General features: G+C 37.2%; 1 protein-coding gene across 3 annotated transcripts in view; it reads right to left on the minus strand.

Moving 5' to 3' along the window:
- The window catches only part of LOC127634117 (protein FAM102A-like), a 68,316-nt gene extending 49,961 nt beyond the window's left edge, over nucleotides 1-18,355 (minus strand). The window contains exons 1-3 of one of the 3 annotated variants that reach the window (XM_052113525.1): nucleotides 18,113-18,353; nucleotides 17,854-17,927; nucleotides 17,471-17,768 (exon numbers count right to left, since the gene is read on the minus strand). In XM_052113525.1, coding sequence (XP_051969485.1) covers nucleotides 17,471-17,613 — 143 coding nt within the window. In that variant the 5' untranslated portion in view covers nucleotides 17,614-17,768; nucleotides 17,854-17,927; nucleotides 18,113-18,353. Of the gene's footprint in view, nucleotides 1-17,470; nucleotides 17,769-17,853; nucleotides 17,928-18,112 lie in introns of all 3 variants that reach the window. The other 2 variants (XM_052113537.1, XM_052113538.1) reach the window with 2 other exon arrangements.
- Nucleotides 18,356-18,594: the final 239 nt, after the last annotated feature.

Consider the following 18,594-nt stretch of genomic DNA (forward strand, 5'->3'; position numbering starts at 1 on the left):
CATAAAATAATTAAGAGTTCAGCCCTCGAGGTTACAGGGATCCAGCTTTGTGGCCCCTGACCTTTCCGAAGTTGAGTAGCCCTGGAGTAGATGGAGACAAACATGGTCTTTCTCTCCTTCATCTTCTAGTTTAGAGAAGACTGTCAAGAATGACATTAAGATATACAGTATTTGATGTAATGCAGCCTGCTGCACTGTTATCGCAGAGATATCATTCACATAAAAACACAGACATCCACATGTACACACAGGAATTGAACATAAAATGTACAAAAGGAAACTGTTCTTTTAATTCCAAAACAGACTTTTTTATATAATTATGGCAACACAGACTCTCACACAAACTGAACATTGGAACATTCAACTTTGGTTCTTTCCCTCTATGATTGTTATTTTACTCTCTGATAAGATATGCAAATACTAGCCAGGTGTCTCTTGACATTATCAGTGTTTGGCTGTTACATAAGAGACACAGGTAGGCATGGAGACCATAGGGCAGGGTGATATGGTCAAAAATGTTATCACGATAATATTTTTCATATTGTTCAATATTTATCACGATATACATTTACACATTGCACTTACTTTCTTTTTTTTTTTCCAAAGTTGATGGAAGAAAAAAAAATTCTAAAACGGTCAAAATAGTCTCTACAAATCTGCACAGGGGGTCCAGAGACGGCCAAAGCAGTGGGGTCTGCGGGATAATTTACCAATTATCAATTGAAATTGAATGTTAAAAGATCATCTGTTTGTTCTGAAGCATAGTTACATCAGTCCAGTATTTGTTGGAATATTTTTACATTCAAATTAAATATTTTTTATATTTATTTATATTCAAATACCCAAGTATGGCGGCATAGAAGCCCTTGTGACTGTGGAATGATGCTGAATGTGGGTTCAGGGGTGTCCCGAGGGAACATTTTGAAAACTTTTTATTTATTTTTTTTATTTAAAAAACATTTGTATATTTTCATTAAAGTGAGAGACTAGTCTACCAACTAGTAATTTTAGTCTTTCCTTATCCATTCCAGACATCTAATTAATTTTCACAAAATTAGAACAGAAATCGATTTGTTTATTATTAAAGGCTCGTAACATACTGATTAATAAAGATACATTTAGAAGGGAAAACCTTTTTGGTCTAAAAGGTGCTTTGAAACAACATTAACTCATGCGGCGCTTCACGTCTACACACATGCAGGGGAAAGGTTCAACGCGTGCGGAGCGGGACAGGGCAGATATTATGCATGTTTGGTGCTAGAGAACAATATTCAAGAATACAGCGCAGAAAGATCAGAGCTGTTGTCCACATCACTGTTGTTCTGTCAAAGCATAATTAAGTAGAAATCAATCAGGTTCTCTCACAGGCTCCAAGTGCTTTCAGATTTCACAGTCACGGCTAGAGTATCACTCACTCCACTGGAATGGATCAGAACACATGGAACAGACCAGATGCTCAGAGCTTAGCCAGAAACATAAACCAATGCAGATGTGAAACTCACTCTTTATTGGAAATATGTCACTCTCATAAAAACAATTTACAAATACACACACAACAGCCAAACATAAAATACTGTGTGCGCTCTGGTCTCATAGAACAAACAAATGTGAGACTGAACTGATTTCAATTTAAATTAAAATAAAAAAAGGCTTCAGGAAAACCAATACCAACCAGTGGACAGTTATATGTTCAGAGTTACTAGACCAAATTGAAATCTGGAATATTTAAAAATTTAAACCAACTCTCCATCTTTATAGCAACCAGAGAGACGTTCAGTGTTTCCAGATGTTATTCACATTTTTATTGATATCACCATAGCCTGTGAAGGCCAATTTTCCCTTCCTCTCTCTTTCATGTGTTTGTGATTGGAGCGGGATGGACTCAGGCTCTCTCAGCTGACTAAAACAGGGAGAGACCCAAAAAGAAAAACAAATAAGAAAATGAAGGGGTGGAGAGAAGAGCATTGCTGCTCAAAATGGGAGTGTGGGGTTGACGGATACAAACAGTTTGCACTTTAAGCAACTGGTTGATTATTCCCAGGTTCCCTTAATATTCCTGAGAAACTGTTGAGCTTTTTTTGTTCAGAAGGCATTAATGTTGTTGTTGTTGTTGCTGTTAGTGATCTAGAGAAGGATCCAAGTGTTCTTATGTCATTGTGGTCATAAGTGTATGACACCACAGTGACTGCTCGAATCGCTACCTGCCTGGCAGACATCTCGGCCTGGATGACGGAACATCACCTTGTCTTTCCAACCAACACTGCTGTTGAACAGAACATCACCATGCAGCTGGGTACAACTACAATATTGCCTTCCAAAACGGTCAGAAATCTAGGGGTAACCATCGATAACAAGATAAATTTCACAGACCACATCTCAAAGACCGCAAGATCATGTAAATTTACACTCTACAATATCAGGAAGACCCTTCCTCTCTGAACATGCCACACAATTGCTTGTTCAGTCACTTGTCATAACTAGGCTGGACTACTGTATCTCTCTCATTGCATGCCTCCCTACATGTGCAATTAGACCTCTGTAAATGATCCAGAATGCAGCAGCACGTCTGGTCTTTAATGAACCAAAGAAAGCGCACGTTACACCACTCTTTGTCTCTCTCCACTGGCAGCCAGTTGATGCACATATTAAATTCAAGGCTCTGATGCTGGCATACAAAACAGTCACCGTGTCTGCTCCAGCATACCCAAAATAATTGCTGCAGAGCTACACGCCCACCAGAAGCCTGCAGTCGACTAAGGAACGTCGCCTACCAACACAGAGGCACCAAAACACTATCCCGGACTTGACTTTCCCAACTTCCCCTTGAATGACCTTCCCAACACCATCTGTGAAGCTGACTCACTCGCTGTCTTCAAAAAATGACTTAAAACACATCTTTTCCATCAGCACTTATCCAGTCACTTAAAAAAATAAAAAAAAAAATCTTTTTGCACTTAAATCTGTTTTGAATACTATTTTGATGCTAGTGAAACTTTGTAGTATGGCACTTTTCATACCAATGTCTCCTTAAGATGATTCGCTTATATTTTTCCACTTTTGTAAGTTGCTTTGGATAAAAGCGTCTGCCAAATGAATAAATGTACATAACTGTAAATGTACTGTGGCAATGTAGCACATTCAAAATATTGCTGTTTGTATGAGCAGCCTGAAACAGGACGACTGGTAAACCAATGGCTTGAGTTTTAGGCAGGACTGACTGAGGGGAAGTGTTCCAAAAACCTCTTTGAATCCCATAATTATTATGCAGCCCTATTTGGTGACTAGTGGTGCAGAAATTACACAGTTCAACTTTAATGGCACATGTGTGTACTTTGCAAAGACATAGTATTCACATAACATAGTGCCAGGTACAAGCTAACATGTGTCTATGATTGGATGTATGAGGAGTCATGGTGGCGGGTTGAGATAATGACTCAGTGGTAAAGAGGAATTGAGCAGACCAACCCTGAAGAGCAGCAGCCGATTTCATGCCTTTAAAAGAATTTGACCTTTGATCTTATGCTTGTCCATTAATGTTTCGCTGCACAGTCCAAATTCTGAGTAGCACAGAGGATTTGCCGCTCTTAGATAGCAATCAGAGCACAGCCGTTGTGCATGACATCAAATGCATCTGAAGTGGATAGTAATGGATTAAAGAACAAAAACAAGATAAAGCACAATGATTACAGCCTTAACATGCAGAAAGAAGTAAAACCACAAAATGCATCATTGGGGGTGAGAAAAAGGCAAGTCTAAACAGTCATGGAAACAAAATCTGTATAGAGAACCGAACAAGTCATTTAAACAAAACATCCTGCTTTTTAGTTGAGCAGTGGGGTACACTCTTGTAATTTCTTTCCTTCAGTGTCTCAGAGCCAGAATGCAAATATAAGATGAAGAAATAGGCACTTCAGAAGTCAGGCCAATAAAATCAGCAAAAGTTTTCTTTATATTGTGGCAGGTACTCCCTGAAAAAAGGCTTTGATTGAGGCTCAGTGCGAATGATGAAATATCAAGACACCTGCGCTGTGCTTTGATGGTACAAGCATTCATTTAAAATAATCAAAATCTTTCAAACAGCATTAGTTCCAGACACACAAACACTACGCTAGAGCTACATTATAGGGCTGTGCGATACATAGAATATCCACAATATAAAATCGCAATAATGTTGCTGATGATATAAAATTCAACAATATTGTGACTATTGCCATTATTTTAATGAGCCTTTTTATTTGGCCTTTAAGTTTCATAGAGTGCATCAGTAAACTAATTTCATGATCCTTCAGGGCTGTATTATTAATCTAAATAACATCACAATGGCAATATGATCATATGTGATTATTAACTGCCAAAGGCTGCGATTAAATACAGATAAACATAGTCTGTATGCGCTTCAGGATGAACCGGCGACACGCTGATCTGTATGCATGCACGGGGGCTCATGGACTCATGTTTTAGTGCAGTTCACCTGCATTGTGAAGTACTACAGCAGGTTAAAGCATTCGTGCAATTCCAACTGCTAGTAACCATTATAATACATATCTACATCTGCGGAACACTAAAGGAGAGTTTGACGGTAGTTCACAAGATGCGAAACTCATAACTGTCAAACAAACAATGCACTTTCCATTTCATAATAAAAGCTCCTGGTGAAGGTGAAATAAACAAGACTGCACTTGCAGTGTCAAAATAAAAACCCCAAGATAGGGTGAGGTAAATAGGACAGAAATATATTTGTGGCAGGGCGGAGGGTGGGGCCGGGTGTGCGGAATCACGACCAGGCCCGCCCTCCGCCCTGCCACAAATATATTTCTAAGTGGTAGGGCGGAGGGCGGGGCCTGGTCGTGATTCCGCACACCCGGCCCCACCCTAAGTTTATAATTAAAATATAATTTATATTGTCAAGCCGGTTCTCACCTCCTCCTTTATATTAACTCCTTTACAATATGAATTTATCTTTAACAAATCTTATCCTGAAAATAATAATTCAGTATTTTTTTTATAATATTAAACTTAATTGGGATCCACAGTAATAACGGTGTACTATGCAATATTCATCTGGTTTCTGCACACCTGGTTCATTCAGAAATAAAAATGTTTGAATAAAAATATATGAAGACAAATAAGAATTGTATTAAGCTCCTATATATGATTGTATGTTAAATATAAGCATAAATGTGCAAATCAATGAAAATTATAAAATTTTACTCACCCTTGTGGTAATTTTGAGAGAAACATGCGTTCAATTTTATATAGATATTTAAAGCCTTTCAAATATTAATTCTACTTTTGGCTGTTAGATTAAATTATGGTTGAAAAAAAAATTAAAAATGCACTTTTTTTTCCCCATTTCAGAGCAAAAACATATTTATCGAGATATACATATATCGAATATCGTCAATTTGCTGAAAAATATTGAGATATCATTTCTGAAGCCATATCGCCCAGCCCTACTACACTATAGTTAAAAATGTCTATCCAAGCACACTGATATAAAGAATACGACAATAAAATGAATCAAGGAATGTACTACAATCACCAGAATGGTAACAATATCATGTATCTGCCTGTTCAGGACTGTACATTTCATATGAGCTTTGCCCTAAGCTTACAAAAAACAAAGCAGTTCGCTGGTGTGGCAACATTAACATAATATTAGGCTATACAATATCAAGGATTGTAATTTATACTTTGTATAATGTATAGACATATGCCAGAGATCATGTTTTAAGGTTTTGAGTTTGACAGAGTTTTAAAACAGGCTGACTAAAGATTTCAGAACTTAACATGATAAGAGCCATGGACTCATGGGGTGGATGGGAAATGTGTTTATTAAGTGGTCAAAGTGTGGAGATTTGTATGCACAAGTGTGTCTGTAATCAAAGTGGAAAAACTGGATGTTCTCAAAGCTCTATCTGTGAAACCCTGAAACACCTGAAAACTGAACTTTGAAACATGACCATGCAAAACCAGGGAGCATAATATAGCTGTGAAAGAGCTATGAGACCATAACTCTTTAAACAGTGTAAAGTCTTACAGACAGATCTGTAGTGTAAGGTAGTGTGAGTAATAATTGAAGTTTGTCTAAAAACAAACAAAACACTCTCCTAAAAAGCTCTTGAGTGATAAAGGGAAAGGGCCGGTCATGTTTTGTGAAGTAAATCCTCTCTTCATATCTATCTGTTTCTCCACTCTCCTGTTAATTCAGGACTTCATTTAGCCTACTTCTGTGTGGAACTCAATTCCAGATGGCACTCGCATTGTTTTCGGTCTTCCCTTTCTTCCCTATTTTTTTTCATAAGACCATAGACTCATGACCGCATAAGTAAATGAGATATAAAATAAAAACGTGAGGTGAATGAAGTGAGATGAAGATGAAGTGAGGATTTTTTTAGGGATAGCGATGACCAGGATTACTGAAAAGATAGATGTCAGACCTTGCATTTTTTATATTTCTTTAAAAATATAAATTTTACTACTTGCGCCTTGCATGATTAAAAAAAAAAAACAACCTTCTACTTAACTGTAGAACAATAACCTCAGGTGCACAACTAAAGAAGATGCATGGGTGAATAATTATGGTGTTGGCACATTTGTGTTTGTAAAGAAAAAAAAAGAGAAATAATATAAAGGAAGAGAATGTTAGTATGAGTGTGTATGGATAAACAAAAGAACACACACCTGTAAAGGCGCATTTATATTTACTGGGCAAACAGGCTTTGCTTAGTTCACCTAAAAATTATGAAATGCAGTGACGTTTATGTTCTGACAATGTGATAATTTGGTGATATTAGTCCTGTTCACGCAGATCTCTGAAATTCTTGACCTATAAGAACTTGGTTGGTCAAAGAGCGTTGATGATTAGTTAAAACTAATCGTGGGTGTGGTTTGAACGTGACATTTTTTATTTACAATTGCACATGCCAGCTGAGATGTTTTACATGATTTGCAACACAGACTCAAAGACAGTGCGGTACGGCAACAGCAAATGAGTAGAGAGATTGGAGTTTTTAAAAGTGAAAGGGGCCGTGACAAGTTTAATAAAGCAAATAAGCGGAACAACGCTAAAAGCGGTGGTCCACAGAAAAACCTGCATTATAGGATTTAATTGTGGCTGGAAGAGCACATTAAAACACACTGACATCACCCTAAAATAGTTTTAAAACGACTATAAATGCCAGCTTCGTTCGCTCGTTTTGCTCCTTCCAAAGTATAAACCAGGCTTATAGCAGAACAAGATTTTACTTCTTCTGAAGAAAATATGAGTGGTGCTTGCCCATATAAAGCTCACCTCTGCTAGGTGTTTGTTAGACAGTTCTGAGTGAATATTAGGTGGTTACATACTGTACAGGTCCCTAAATATGCCTCAGCTACCTCAGTCAACTTGATTATTTTGTCCCATTTTATCATTTTCCAGAAGAAAATAACAAACCTGACATGCTTAGAAAAGTAATAGTACACCTGTCCAAAAAAAAAGCCTCATGATTTGAGGTCTCAATGTCTGTAGCACAACCGTTGCAGGATAAGTTACATGCCTTAGAAAGCACAAGTCATAAATGTCACTGTAATAAGCGATCTCTGTAAAACAGTAGCCGACATCCAAAGAGGGACAGTGCAAAGTCCAGTTGTTTACTTCCATGATGCCCAAACAGTTTATCTACATCTGTTTGGTTTCCAGCAATCGGTTGCATTGAGTGTTTACAGGAGGCCGTTTAGTGGCTCAGTCTGCCCCTGCTGAGAGCAGGTGCACTGCTTTCAATCTCAGCTGCTATCTCATTGAGCAGTTGCAGCCCAATGACACGCTGGCCTGGACAGGACGAGACCCTTGCCCTTCTGTCTGTGTGTGCTGTGTAAGCAGGCCAAAGGCAGTGGCAGCAGCATATGGCAGTAACTGAACTACTCACCATAAGCACTGAACTTTAGATGCCCTCTGCAACACCCCAATACCGATCTTACAGGATCTTCATGGACCATTTGAAAATGTAACTGCATGTGTACATCCAAGTGTGTGATGCACTGCTCAAAGTCAATCAACATCTTTGTGCTAAGAAAAATGAACATAATATGTGACGAGAGAATCGCCATTCTTGACACCATAATGCAAATAACACACTATTTAGCGTGGAAATGTGAGAGAGTGTAAATATAATTTGCAATGTTTTTTTAATTAGCATCGATGCATGGGTTGTGCATGTGTTGAGTTTGTTTGGGTTGTGTGTGTTTGTTTGCGCATTGTGGCGAGATATAAGCACTTCATACCATTATGCCCAGTTGGTCAACAGGGGAAATTAAAATGAATGAGCAGCAACTGGGATTTCAGAGAAGACATATAACATATCATATAAATGTAATTGATACATAAATGTGATTCTGGGTGTATGAGAAATCCAGGAAAACAGCCAGAGAAAGACTTCTCAGTTAGTTGAAAACACTAGTCTACCACAACCAACTTGCAGCCTAAATCCTGCTTATTGACCCTTCACTTAGCTTTGCCCCCCTTGGTTACTGTTGCTTGCTCTGACAAACTCTGCAGAACTCCCCATTAGAATGAATGGGAGACTGCCGTGAAGATGCAGTTTTTTCAAAATTCTCATAAAATGGATAATATTTTTACATGAGCTGATATGAAGAGTGGCATTGTAATGCATATTTATTTTAAGTTTTTTGTCAAATAAATTGTTAACTTACACCATAATTAAAAAAAAAAATTATAAAAAAAAAAAAAACTGTGGAGACTTGTGTATCAGAATAAAGACAAACTTCATTTAAGAGAGATTACACATCCAATAACAGTAGCATAAGTGAACAGAGCTTTTTATTATGTCTCATAAAACACATTTATTTTGATGCTGTGAACTGTTTGTACGAACACATTAACTATGACTTGAATCAATACATAAATGAGTTAACATTCAGTTATTGGCTTTAATTTACCTTGGAGCAAATGTAGGTGCCACTGCAGATGTTATAAATTCATTTGGAAATGAGGGCTGACACCGATTAATCCATAACATGCTCTTCTCTGGAGTTATGTAAAGATTTAAAAAAGAAAAAAATAAATGTGCGTAGCCTCCCTGGGTAACTCGTGACACTTTTACAAATTACCCAGCAACAACTTTTTTTTTATCATTATTATTATTTTTATAAAATCCCACTTAAAAGTACTCACACACACACACACACTCACACTCACACACACACACACACACACACACACACACACACACATTACTGCATAGGCTGTCATTGAAAAATAGCAAATGTATGTCAGAGTAATGGCGGCAGAGCAACAGTTGCTAAACAGGATTGGGCAGATGAACTTAAGGTGGGGCTTAGCCAAGGGTCAAATGGGGCTCTAATTTTGATTTAACCTGAGATGATGATTTACTAGCCATTCACTCTGCCATATCTCACAAACAACACACACACAAGGTATGGAACACATCTTACTAACTTACTTGCCCTTGAAGGGTGTGCGTTTGCGTAATAATTTTTATGGCTGCGTTCATGCATGTGGTATATACATAAAGTGCCTCACAGGTTCATATTAACTTGTGCAGCACAATTGCTGCTAATTCTTCCAAGAGCTCAAAGGTTTCATTTGATAATCTGTTGCTAAGAAACTGAACTCAAACAGTCATTAAAGAACATGAATGGGTTCTAGCCAGTGATAAAAGCAATAATTTGTTTTCATAATCTCACATTGCCCATTAGTATAATCAGTGAGTCTCTTCTGGGGTGTAACTCTTCCAGTGGAATCTCAGGAATGAGGTTCAGCTTGATTTATCAAAGCCGACATAAACCACACGGAGCAGAAAAAAACTCTGGATGCTCTCTTTAGCCCTGTTATTTCTGTTCATTAAAGAATGCAAATCAGCATTAAATTATTACAAATAAAAATGGTTATATAATGCAGTCATCGACATCAACATGGATTTTACATTGGCTGATGCCATTAGAGATTAAGGTGGCCGATGGTCATTATAATGCCATAAAAACAAATAATTTTCTCAAAACTCACTCAAATTTGAAAACAAAACAATTATACAATGAAAAGCTGTCTGTAGATTTTGGAACAGATAGAAGGGTAACTTCTGTTATCAGTCAAATAGGCCGATAATTAGTGGTCAACCAATATATCGCAGGGACCGATTAATCTGTCAAAATCAGAGGTACAGAACAGGAAGTAATAGAGCAGCATGCCTACAATGATTAAAATTACATAAGCAATTTTATCACAAACTGGCAGGAATCGAGAGGGTAGGGCACACCCACACTCATTCACACACAACAGTTTCCTTAGCAACCACTTCTCCAAGAACCTCTATCACCATGAACCACAATAATGACACGGTTAAGGAAAATCCACAACAAGAATGATGTGTTGTTCACACTACAACCTTTCATCAAAATCCATTAGGGTTCTGGTTCTAATAACAAATAGAAAACACCCAAATATTTGATGGCCAGCCAGCGGCAGCAATAAAGGTTTATAGCCGTCTCTCTACTGGGTGATAAGTTGATGCATTACACCTATAGTGTTTTTTTTATATATTAATTGGATTTATAACGAACTGCATGTGCCTGCCTCTGTGCAGGCCTATCATTAAAAAGCAGTCATATCAGCTCCCCTTTCCTTCATGCTCCACTGCCCTCTGTCCGCTCAGCAAGCCTGGACAGCCCCAGGAAAGAAATAGCTTTTGTGTTCACATCCTCAAATTTATCATCATGTTGATCCAATTTCTCCCAGACCGGATCCAAACAAAATTGAAGAAATGCTGCAGAACGAGTCCAAGATTAGCTTAAAGAGGCAAGATCTTAAACAATGATAGTAATTCTATACTGATGCTGTATAACATGGTTTAATATTAGTTCTTGTAATGGCACCTTTCCACTGCACGTACTGGTTCGGCTCGACTGCTCGCTTTACTTTTCTGAGCTTGCTTTTCCACTGCAGTTTACTGCCGCCTCAACATGGGTGGGATTATAGGATGATCGTCATAGTTGTGCAGCCTCTACTGCAGTGATATCATCATAACGTGACACAAACATTACTGACCATAAACAAAAACCAGGCTAGCTCATTGTGCTGAATAAAGCAGATGTTGCATGATGGTTTTACACAAGTGTAACAGTTAAATTGGCCTGGTTGTTTTATAATCAAGCTTTCTAATAGCTGCTCTACTAAATAAAGTGAAGCTTTCAAACAGAATACAGATTTAACGTAACAAAACGTACCATCATCCTCCGCCTTGGCCGAGTCCAGGGCACTCTCCCTCCCATTGCTCGCCGGTCTTTTGCCATAGATAGCATCCATTTGGCCGAACCACTTCCACTTTCTTCTGTTTGAACCACTTCGGTTGTTGTGGTCCTTGATGGTTTTGTAGTCACTTTAAATGTTTTTTTTACTTTTCCCTACACTGTTGGTAGGTCCGAGACTTTTTCGTTTCGCGTCATTTTGTTCGTCGCTAACAAGAGGAAGGTCTGCAAATCATTTATTGACTACAGCGTGGTTTTGCGAAACAGCCATTTCTTTTTACAATTGGAAAGTTGCATGAACAAATGATACTGCTGTTGCTGTTGCTAACTTTAAAACTAGCAGGTTGATGTCCCATGTCACAAATCCATTGACGCTGGTAGTGACGATTCTCGCAGGGTTTTGGCGTCACATTTAGTATCACCTCGGCTCGCTTGGAACCTCGACCGAGGCGGTACTAAAAAAGTACCAGGTATTATCCACAGTGGAAATGCCCCAAAAAGCAAGCAGAGTCAGGTAGAGCTGTACAGTGCAGTGGAAAAGTCCCATAATACAACCATTGATATTTATTCATAAATTGCAAATCTGTCACATCTAACCTCATTGATTAAGCGAATCCAACAAATTTGCAATTTAACAGTCTTTTCCCAAGGGAACAATTTGAAAAGATTACTCTATTCAATTTGATGGATTTTTTTTATGAAACTGAAATGCATAAATCTTTAAAAACAATTTAATGTATAAACTAATAAATCAACATCAGTGATCAAATTTAGCTATCAAATCATTAAACTAACAACAAAAGCAGCTCACTGATCAGATTTAATTTTTGAATGTGCAGTTTTAGTGCAAGTTAAGATCGATTGATTTTTGGGCATAATGTTAAATACCACAGAAAATAATTCCGAATGTCCCCCGTTTCTTTAAAAGATATTAAATATAAAAAAGGCAACAACAACAACAAAAAAAAGCAGTTTCAGGAAGGCACTTACTATGGAAGTGAAATGGGCCAGTCTATAATCATTCAAAAACAAACCGTTCTAAAATGTAGTCACAAGAAGTAAACATTATACATGGAAAAAAAAATGTTGTGTGATAAAACTGCTTACTGGGATTTAATGCTGAAATGATTAGTCGACATTATCGACAACAATTTCCGTTGTCGAATAGTCATCTGATGATCTCATTTAACGTAACTTGAGATGACATTAAACTCTAATAATAATGCGCGAGAGCAACACTACAGCTCGCACCTGACTGAAGAGAGGAAGAATTAATTACACAGCTCACAGTCCTGATGCAAGATAGCAAAGTATGATGGCATTATAATGCAAAAATACAAAATAAGTAAATACTGAAGCACTCTTGTTATGGAATAAGTGGAGCGGGAGCTGCTGCTCAGCTGAAGCAAACTTGCATGTCAAGCATTTTTAAAGGAAGCATCCCCTTGTTACATCTTTAATGCAGTTATATTTAATGCATTATTGCTTTAATAAAGTTTAAATAATACAGAAGGAGATCATGTACAAACTCCAAAACTGGCATTTCTCATGAGTCACATGAAGTGTCCCGATCAAAGGGGGAGAGATTGAAACTGCACCCGGCTTATGAACACTATCACGAGTACGCTCATTCCTTGAGCGCATGCTTAATGCAGCTAGATTATAACGTGGTGGCTCACGATTTACTGAATTATAATATATGTCACTGTGCATTTCTTATCATGAAAAATTGGCAATACGCAGCTTTACGCATAGATCTTGAATATAAGCATATTTTGTCTAACCAAGTGAAAAAAATACACTTATATGCAAAATACACTTACATACAGCCCTACTGGGATTACAGGGTTTACTGACGTCAAGTAGTCACAGCAACAAAGTTGTAATATTGGATATAATTTCACTTAGATAAGGTTAGTAAGTGATTTAATCACACTTAAATCATGTTTCCACGTATGTGTTTTGGCTATACGTTTGAAACTGTGCATTTTACTGTGCATTCATCCCCACTGCAAGTGCCATACTGTTCTGCGATTTCTTTAATTGTTTTATACGAGGAACAAGTCTAAACTATTTTTGGTAGTTAGCAACATTTTGTCACAAATGCTGTCAACTAAGCTTTATTTGTATTGACCTGGAACGTTCCTTAAACCTGCAACATTCTGATGAAGAGAACTGTACCTTATTGGTTACTTGCTGTAAACTAAACCGTGAACCTATCGGTGATCTCTCCCGTAAGGATATCTATAAATTCACTGCAACTGGAGAGCTCACTCTAGTTAATCAAGCTCTCCATCAACTCAAGCTACACTGATAAAAAGGGGAGAAGCATGGAGAAATGTGAGAGATTGAGAAACAAAACAATGAAGAGGAGGGCAGAGGGAAACTGGACCATGGCTTATTCAGACAAACAGCTCTCTGTCTAGACTATCACTGAAGCCTCTGTCTTGTGTTTCATATTCTCTATCGCACCATCTTATTCTGCTCTTTCTCTCCTTCATGCATTGCCCACATCAATCTTGCATTCCATTTCCAATTCCTATCTCTATACCTGTCTTATAGTTTTCATTTTATTCTCCCTTGACTTTAATGCACAACCTGTTCCAACTTCTATCCAGTCTAACTTCTTTCTCTCCCTCTCTCTGTCCATCTGAGGGATAGTGATGTTGGAACATTCATGACATAACACTCTTCTGCCTCATGTTAGACCCACAAGGCATTGTGCACAGTGAATGCAGAGGGCATCACAGTGCAAGCACTCACTGTACACTGTGGCCTGTGCCTGGCACCGTTAATCAATGCGCCCATACAATACGCCACCACGAGTCATATGCCACTAAAAATAACTTCAGAACAACTAGAGTCCAAAAATATGTCAGAGTTATTGCTTTTTGTTTGCTCTTTGGAGGACATTCTATTGTCAAAGCTTAGCTGTTGGTGCTCTTAACAACCATATCACATGGCTACAAAACTGTGAGAGTTTTGATAGAATAAAACCTTAATTTGATCATACAATGATGAAATGCACACTGCAAATGATGAAAAGGTTTTTTCTTTTTTTTTTGCTTTCCCATGCAGGAATTTCAACTCATTGGACTGCTTTATTCACTCAACGTACTACATGTAAAACCTTCATTGTTGTAATTGGGTTGCATCTGATAAGACTTGCCCATCTGTGTCTCTAACCTACAAAGGACTTAAAACTCTATTTATAAACAGCCGTATGGCTGATATCTGTTTGTTATCATCTTATTCCACAGAGCATTGCAGCCCCGTTTTAGACTTACCTGTATCATGGAATTAAAGAAATCGCCAAATCTGACCTTAATGTTATGAAAATGGATGTAATTTGGTGGAATTCAGTCTGTCTGTGTGATTAAAGGAGCAAATTTACCATGTGTAAACAACAAAAAGAATGGCATAATGGTTTGACCCTGACTGTGAAAAAAATATGAGAGATCTGCTGGTGAAGAGACCTACAACCTTTGTGGACTTCTAAGTGCATTTTATGGACTCAAATAAAAAGACCATTGGTGCGGACTAATGGTCTAAAGGGGAGCTCCTCATGAAACCTACTCCAAAGATGACATCTCAAACAAGTATTAATCTACACTTTTAGATTAACTAAAAGACACCAATAAAAAAGGCTTTAAAGAGCATTTCTTCTCCCAACCATCTTCCTTATAAAATCATTTAGCATGGCAACCATTGTTTCCACCAAAATACCTGTTACTTCAGTTATTGGTACAGAGAAGTTGACAAACATCATGGGCATAAAAGGCACTATAGGCAAGATTGACAACAAGCATTTGAAATGGGTACTGCAGTCAAAATTCTAAATATTTGAGAGTTGTCTGCCCCTCCCCAGATTCAAACCTCATGCGGGTTCCCAGAATGAGAACATGCAAATTAGCCAACTCAGCATCCTTTTTACAGGATTTCTGGGCTTTAAGGTGTCTCCATCTTCCAAAGGCATCTCCAATATGTATCCTTGTTTTACTATGCCTCTGGTCATGGTGTTTTTTTAGCTGGCCGGCCATAATGGAAACTTCAAATTAGAATATAGTGGCTGTAGCATTGTTATCAGTGTAGCCAGTATTTCAACTTGGCATGTTTCCTAATCCTCTAATGACATTATATGGTCATTTTATGATTTAGTACAGTAAAAATATTACATATAGCACCTTTAAGTTAATATCATGATTTAGCTATTTCAAGCACAAATATACAACGCAGTCTCTCAATTAAAATGAATGCAAACTCTTTCATAATATTATTCAAGAATTAGAGAAAAGAAATATGTTATGGGCTAAGGTAAAGCTCTCCACTGCTTAACATGTCATGTCACCTATCTTTCTACTGTAAATTCTTAAAGGAATATTCCGGGTTCAATACAAGTCAGTCGACAGCATTTGTAGCATACTATTGATTACCACAAAAATTTTACTTACCCCTCCTTTGCTTTAAAAAAAGCTAAAATTTAGGTGACAGTGAGGCACTTATAACGGCAGTGAATGGGGGCCAATTCGTAAACAATAAAATACTCACCATTTCAAAAGAATAACCACAAGACATAAACAATATGCATGTTAACATGATTCAAGTGTGATAAAAATCACTAACTAAAGTTATAGCCAATTTTACAATTTCGTTACGTTGTAATGGCAACAACCCCTAAAATGACTGAAAAAAAATTATTTAAACCATTTTACAGCACAAATAATGCATGAGTTTTAACAGCAGAATTAATGTAAATGCTTTTCTAAAATTATAAGCTTCACATTTCTGCCTTAACCCTCAAAAATTGGCCCCATTCACTTCCATTGTAAGTGTCTTACTGTAACATCGATCTTTTCTTTTTATTAAGAAAAGGAGGGACGATTTAAATCATTTATATTGTAATCAACATTATGCCACAAATGCTGTCAATTAGGGTTGCTCTGATACCTAAATTTTGGCTTCGGTACGATACCAGCCCTGGTACCTCGGTATCGATACTAACTGTGTAATGAAATTACACAGAAAAGGATTGACAAAAAAAAAACTTTGTTTAAATTTTTCTGCATTCCATGTTAAATGTTTCAATTAAATTTTATGATCAAGTTATGTTTAATCAAATACATACTGTACAGCTTTGATCAAATGAAAATATAATAATTTATAAATAATTACTTTTGGTTAAAAAAAAAAAAAAAGGATGCACAACAGAGCTTTACAGTATTAATGAAAACAATCTGATTACCAGAAGCTGCCTTGGCTGAATCACAACATGCTAATATTCAGTACCAGTATTCAGGTTTTTTTATATTGCTTACAGATAACAACACTAATAATATACTAATAATATAACATTATTATTATTATTATTATTATTATGAGTATTATTGCCACTATGTTGATTTGTTGCAATGTCCTCAATTTCACGCATCCAGTTAAATAAAGCTTGCTGAAACGAGAGCTGAGAGCTTAATTTTGCAAGCTGAAATCTCCAGTGAAAAATGTAAGAGTTCACAGACGTTTATAAACTAAACACTCTGCGGCTCTGCAGATGGATACTATTGGACACACTGCATGAATATCAAGCAGTAGTAGTGTGTGTTGCGTGCGTGTGTGTGAACGCGCCTGCATGTGTGAAGGAGATGACGGAGCAGAGCCTCTCATTCATTCTGTGGCAAGCAGCACATGTGACTGTATATTATTTTATTAAATTACATCCTCCTGCTGTTTAATCACTTGGCCATATCAAGGGTGTTTTTTTATTATTTTAAAATATCTCATATTACATTTAGCTAATGGCAGCATACTTTAATATGGTACCAAAATTAACAAAAAGGTATCGTACAGTTTTAAATGTTTTGGAGTAGCTTTATTTCGTTATTCGGTGTACCGCGATGTGTCGATTTATCATAACTTGTACTGAACCTGGAATATTCCTTTAATTTAATATGGGATTAACTTCAAACGGTGTAAGAATCTGACATTTTATAGACTTGTTTTAATGATTCCCCTAACGAAAACTGTAAAAAAAAAAAACTGTCATAATAATAAATAATATATATAGTAATAATAATAATATATATATATATATATATATATATATATATATATATATATATATATATATATATATATATATATATATATATATAGGCAGTAACTATGGTTACTTACTGTAGTAAATGTTTGCGCGGTTTACATCAAATCTTACCTGGATGAAGAAATGGAAAAGTCTCCTCCATCCAACAATCTGAATTTGCAGAAGAGCATCCCGTTGATAAACGGCACAGCCGTGAGCTCCTCCAGAGTGAAGTGCGTTTGAAACTTGAACTTCTTTTTCATTAAAAACGCCATGACACTTTGACACTGGACTTTGGTTGTATGAAGACAGAGGTAGACAAATACAAGGATATGGATGCGTCTTCTTTTTAATCTGGTGCTTGGAAGTCCTTGTCAATGTATGTGTTTTGGTTCAACATTTCTGAGAAAACTCATATGTCCAAAGAAACCTAAGGTGAAATACAGTCAGAGAAAATCAAACCCATGTTGCTCAGACAGACACATATGACAGACACATGAAAATAGGGAAAATACCTTAAAACCCTAAAACCAATGTAAAGGCAGTCTGCCTCTCCTCTGTGCAGCCCAGTGGGAAGGATACGTTTCTCCTAAGATGTAAACACATTCCCAAGTGAGAAGTCCATTATATACAGGCGTGAGCAAAATACAGGTGAACCCAACGGCACCATTTCAATAAAGCAGCGCAAAATGTAGTGGGATCCTTGAGAGTTTACGAAAACATTCGCAAAATGATCATACCAATTTTAAATAAGGCTCTGAATAAGATACTTACGTCGATGAACTGTTTTCATGTGGCAGCAGGACTGAAATCACCGGGACGAAACTACTCGCAAAACAACCCGTGATACTAATCAGATGTTAATCCTATCGACAGAACTAACCGTGCACAAAAATCAAGAGTTAAGCGTCGAATCAAAGCCAGACTGCTCTAGACTGACTGAAACTGTAACCTCTGGCACTTTAGTGAACTGAACTTCATGAAGCGCCGCCTCCATGGATGCGTGGATTTCACTAAATCCAGCCACTAATTTACATAGACCGTTTTTAACTCCCGTTACATCCACATTGTCGACATTTAAACTCATCACACACAATTAACTAGTTTTTAGTTCATACGTGTTGCTAATATTTGTCATGACGTAGCAGGTGATCTTTCTGGCTTTACTGATTGGTCGATAGCCTATTATATTTACTGGGAGTAGGTTTTAGGACGGTTGAAATAAATGTTTTAAGGAGTGTTGAGGGTTTAAAGGA

Source organism: Xyrauchen texanus, chromosome 4 (assembly GCF_025860055.1).
Source record: "Xyrauchen texanus isolate HMW12.3.18 chromosome 4, RBS_HiC_50CHRs, whole genome shotgun sequence".
NCBI lineage: Eukaryota > Metazoa > Chordata > Actinopteri > Cypriniformes > Catostomidae > Xyrauchen > Xyrauchen texanus.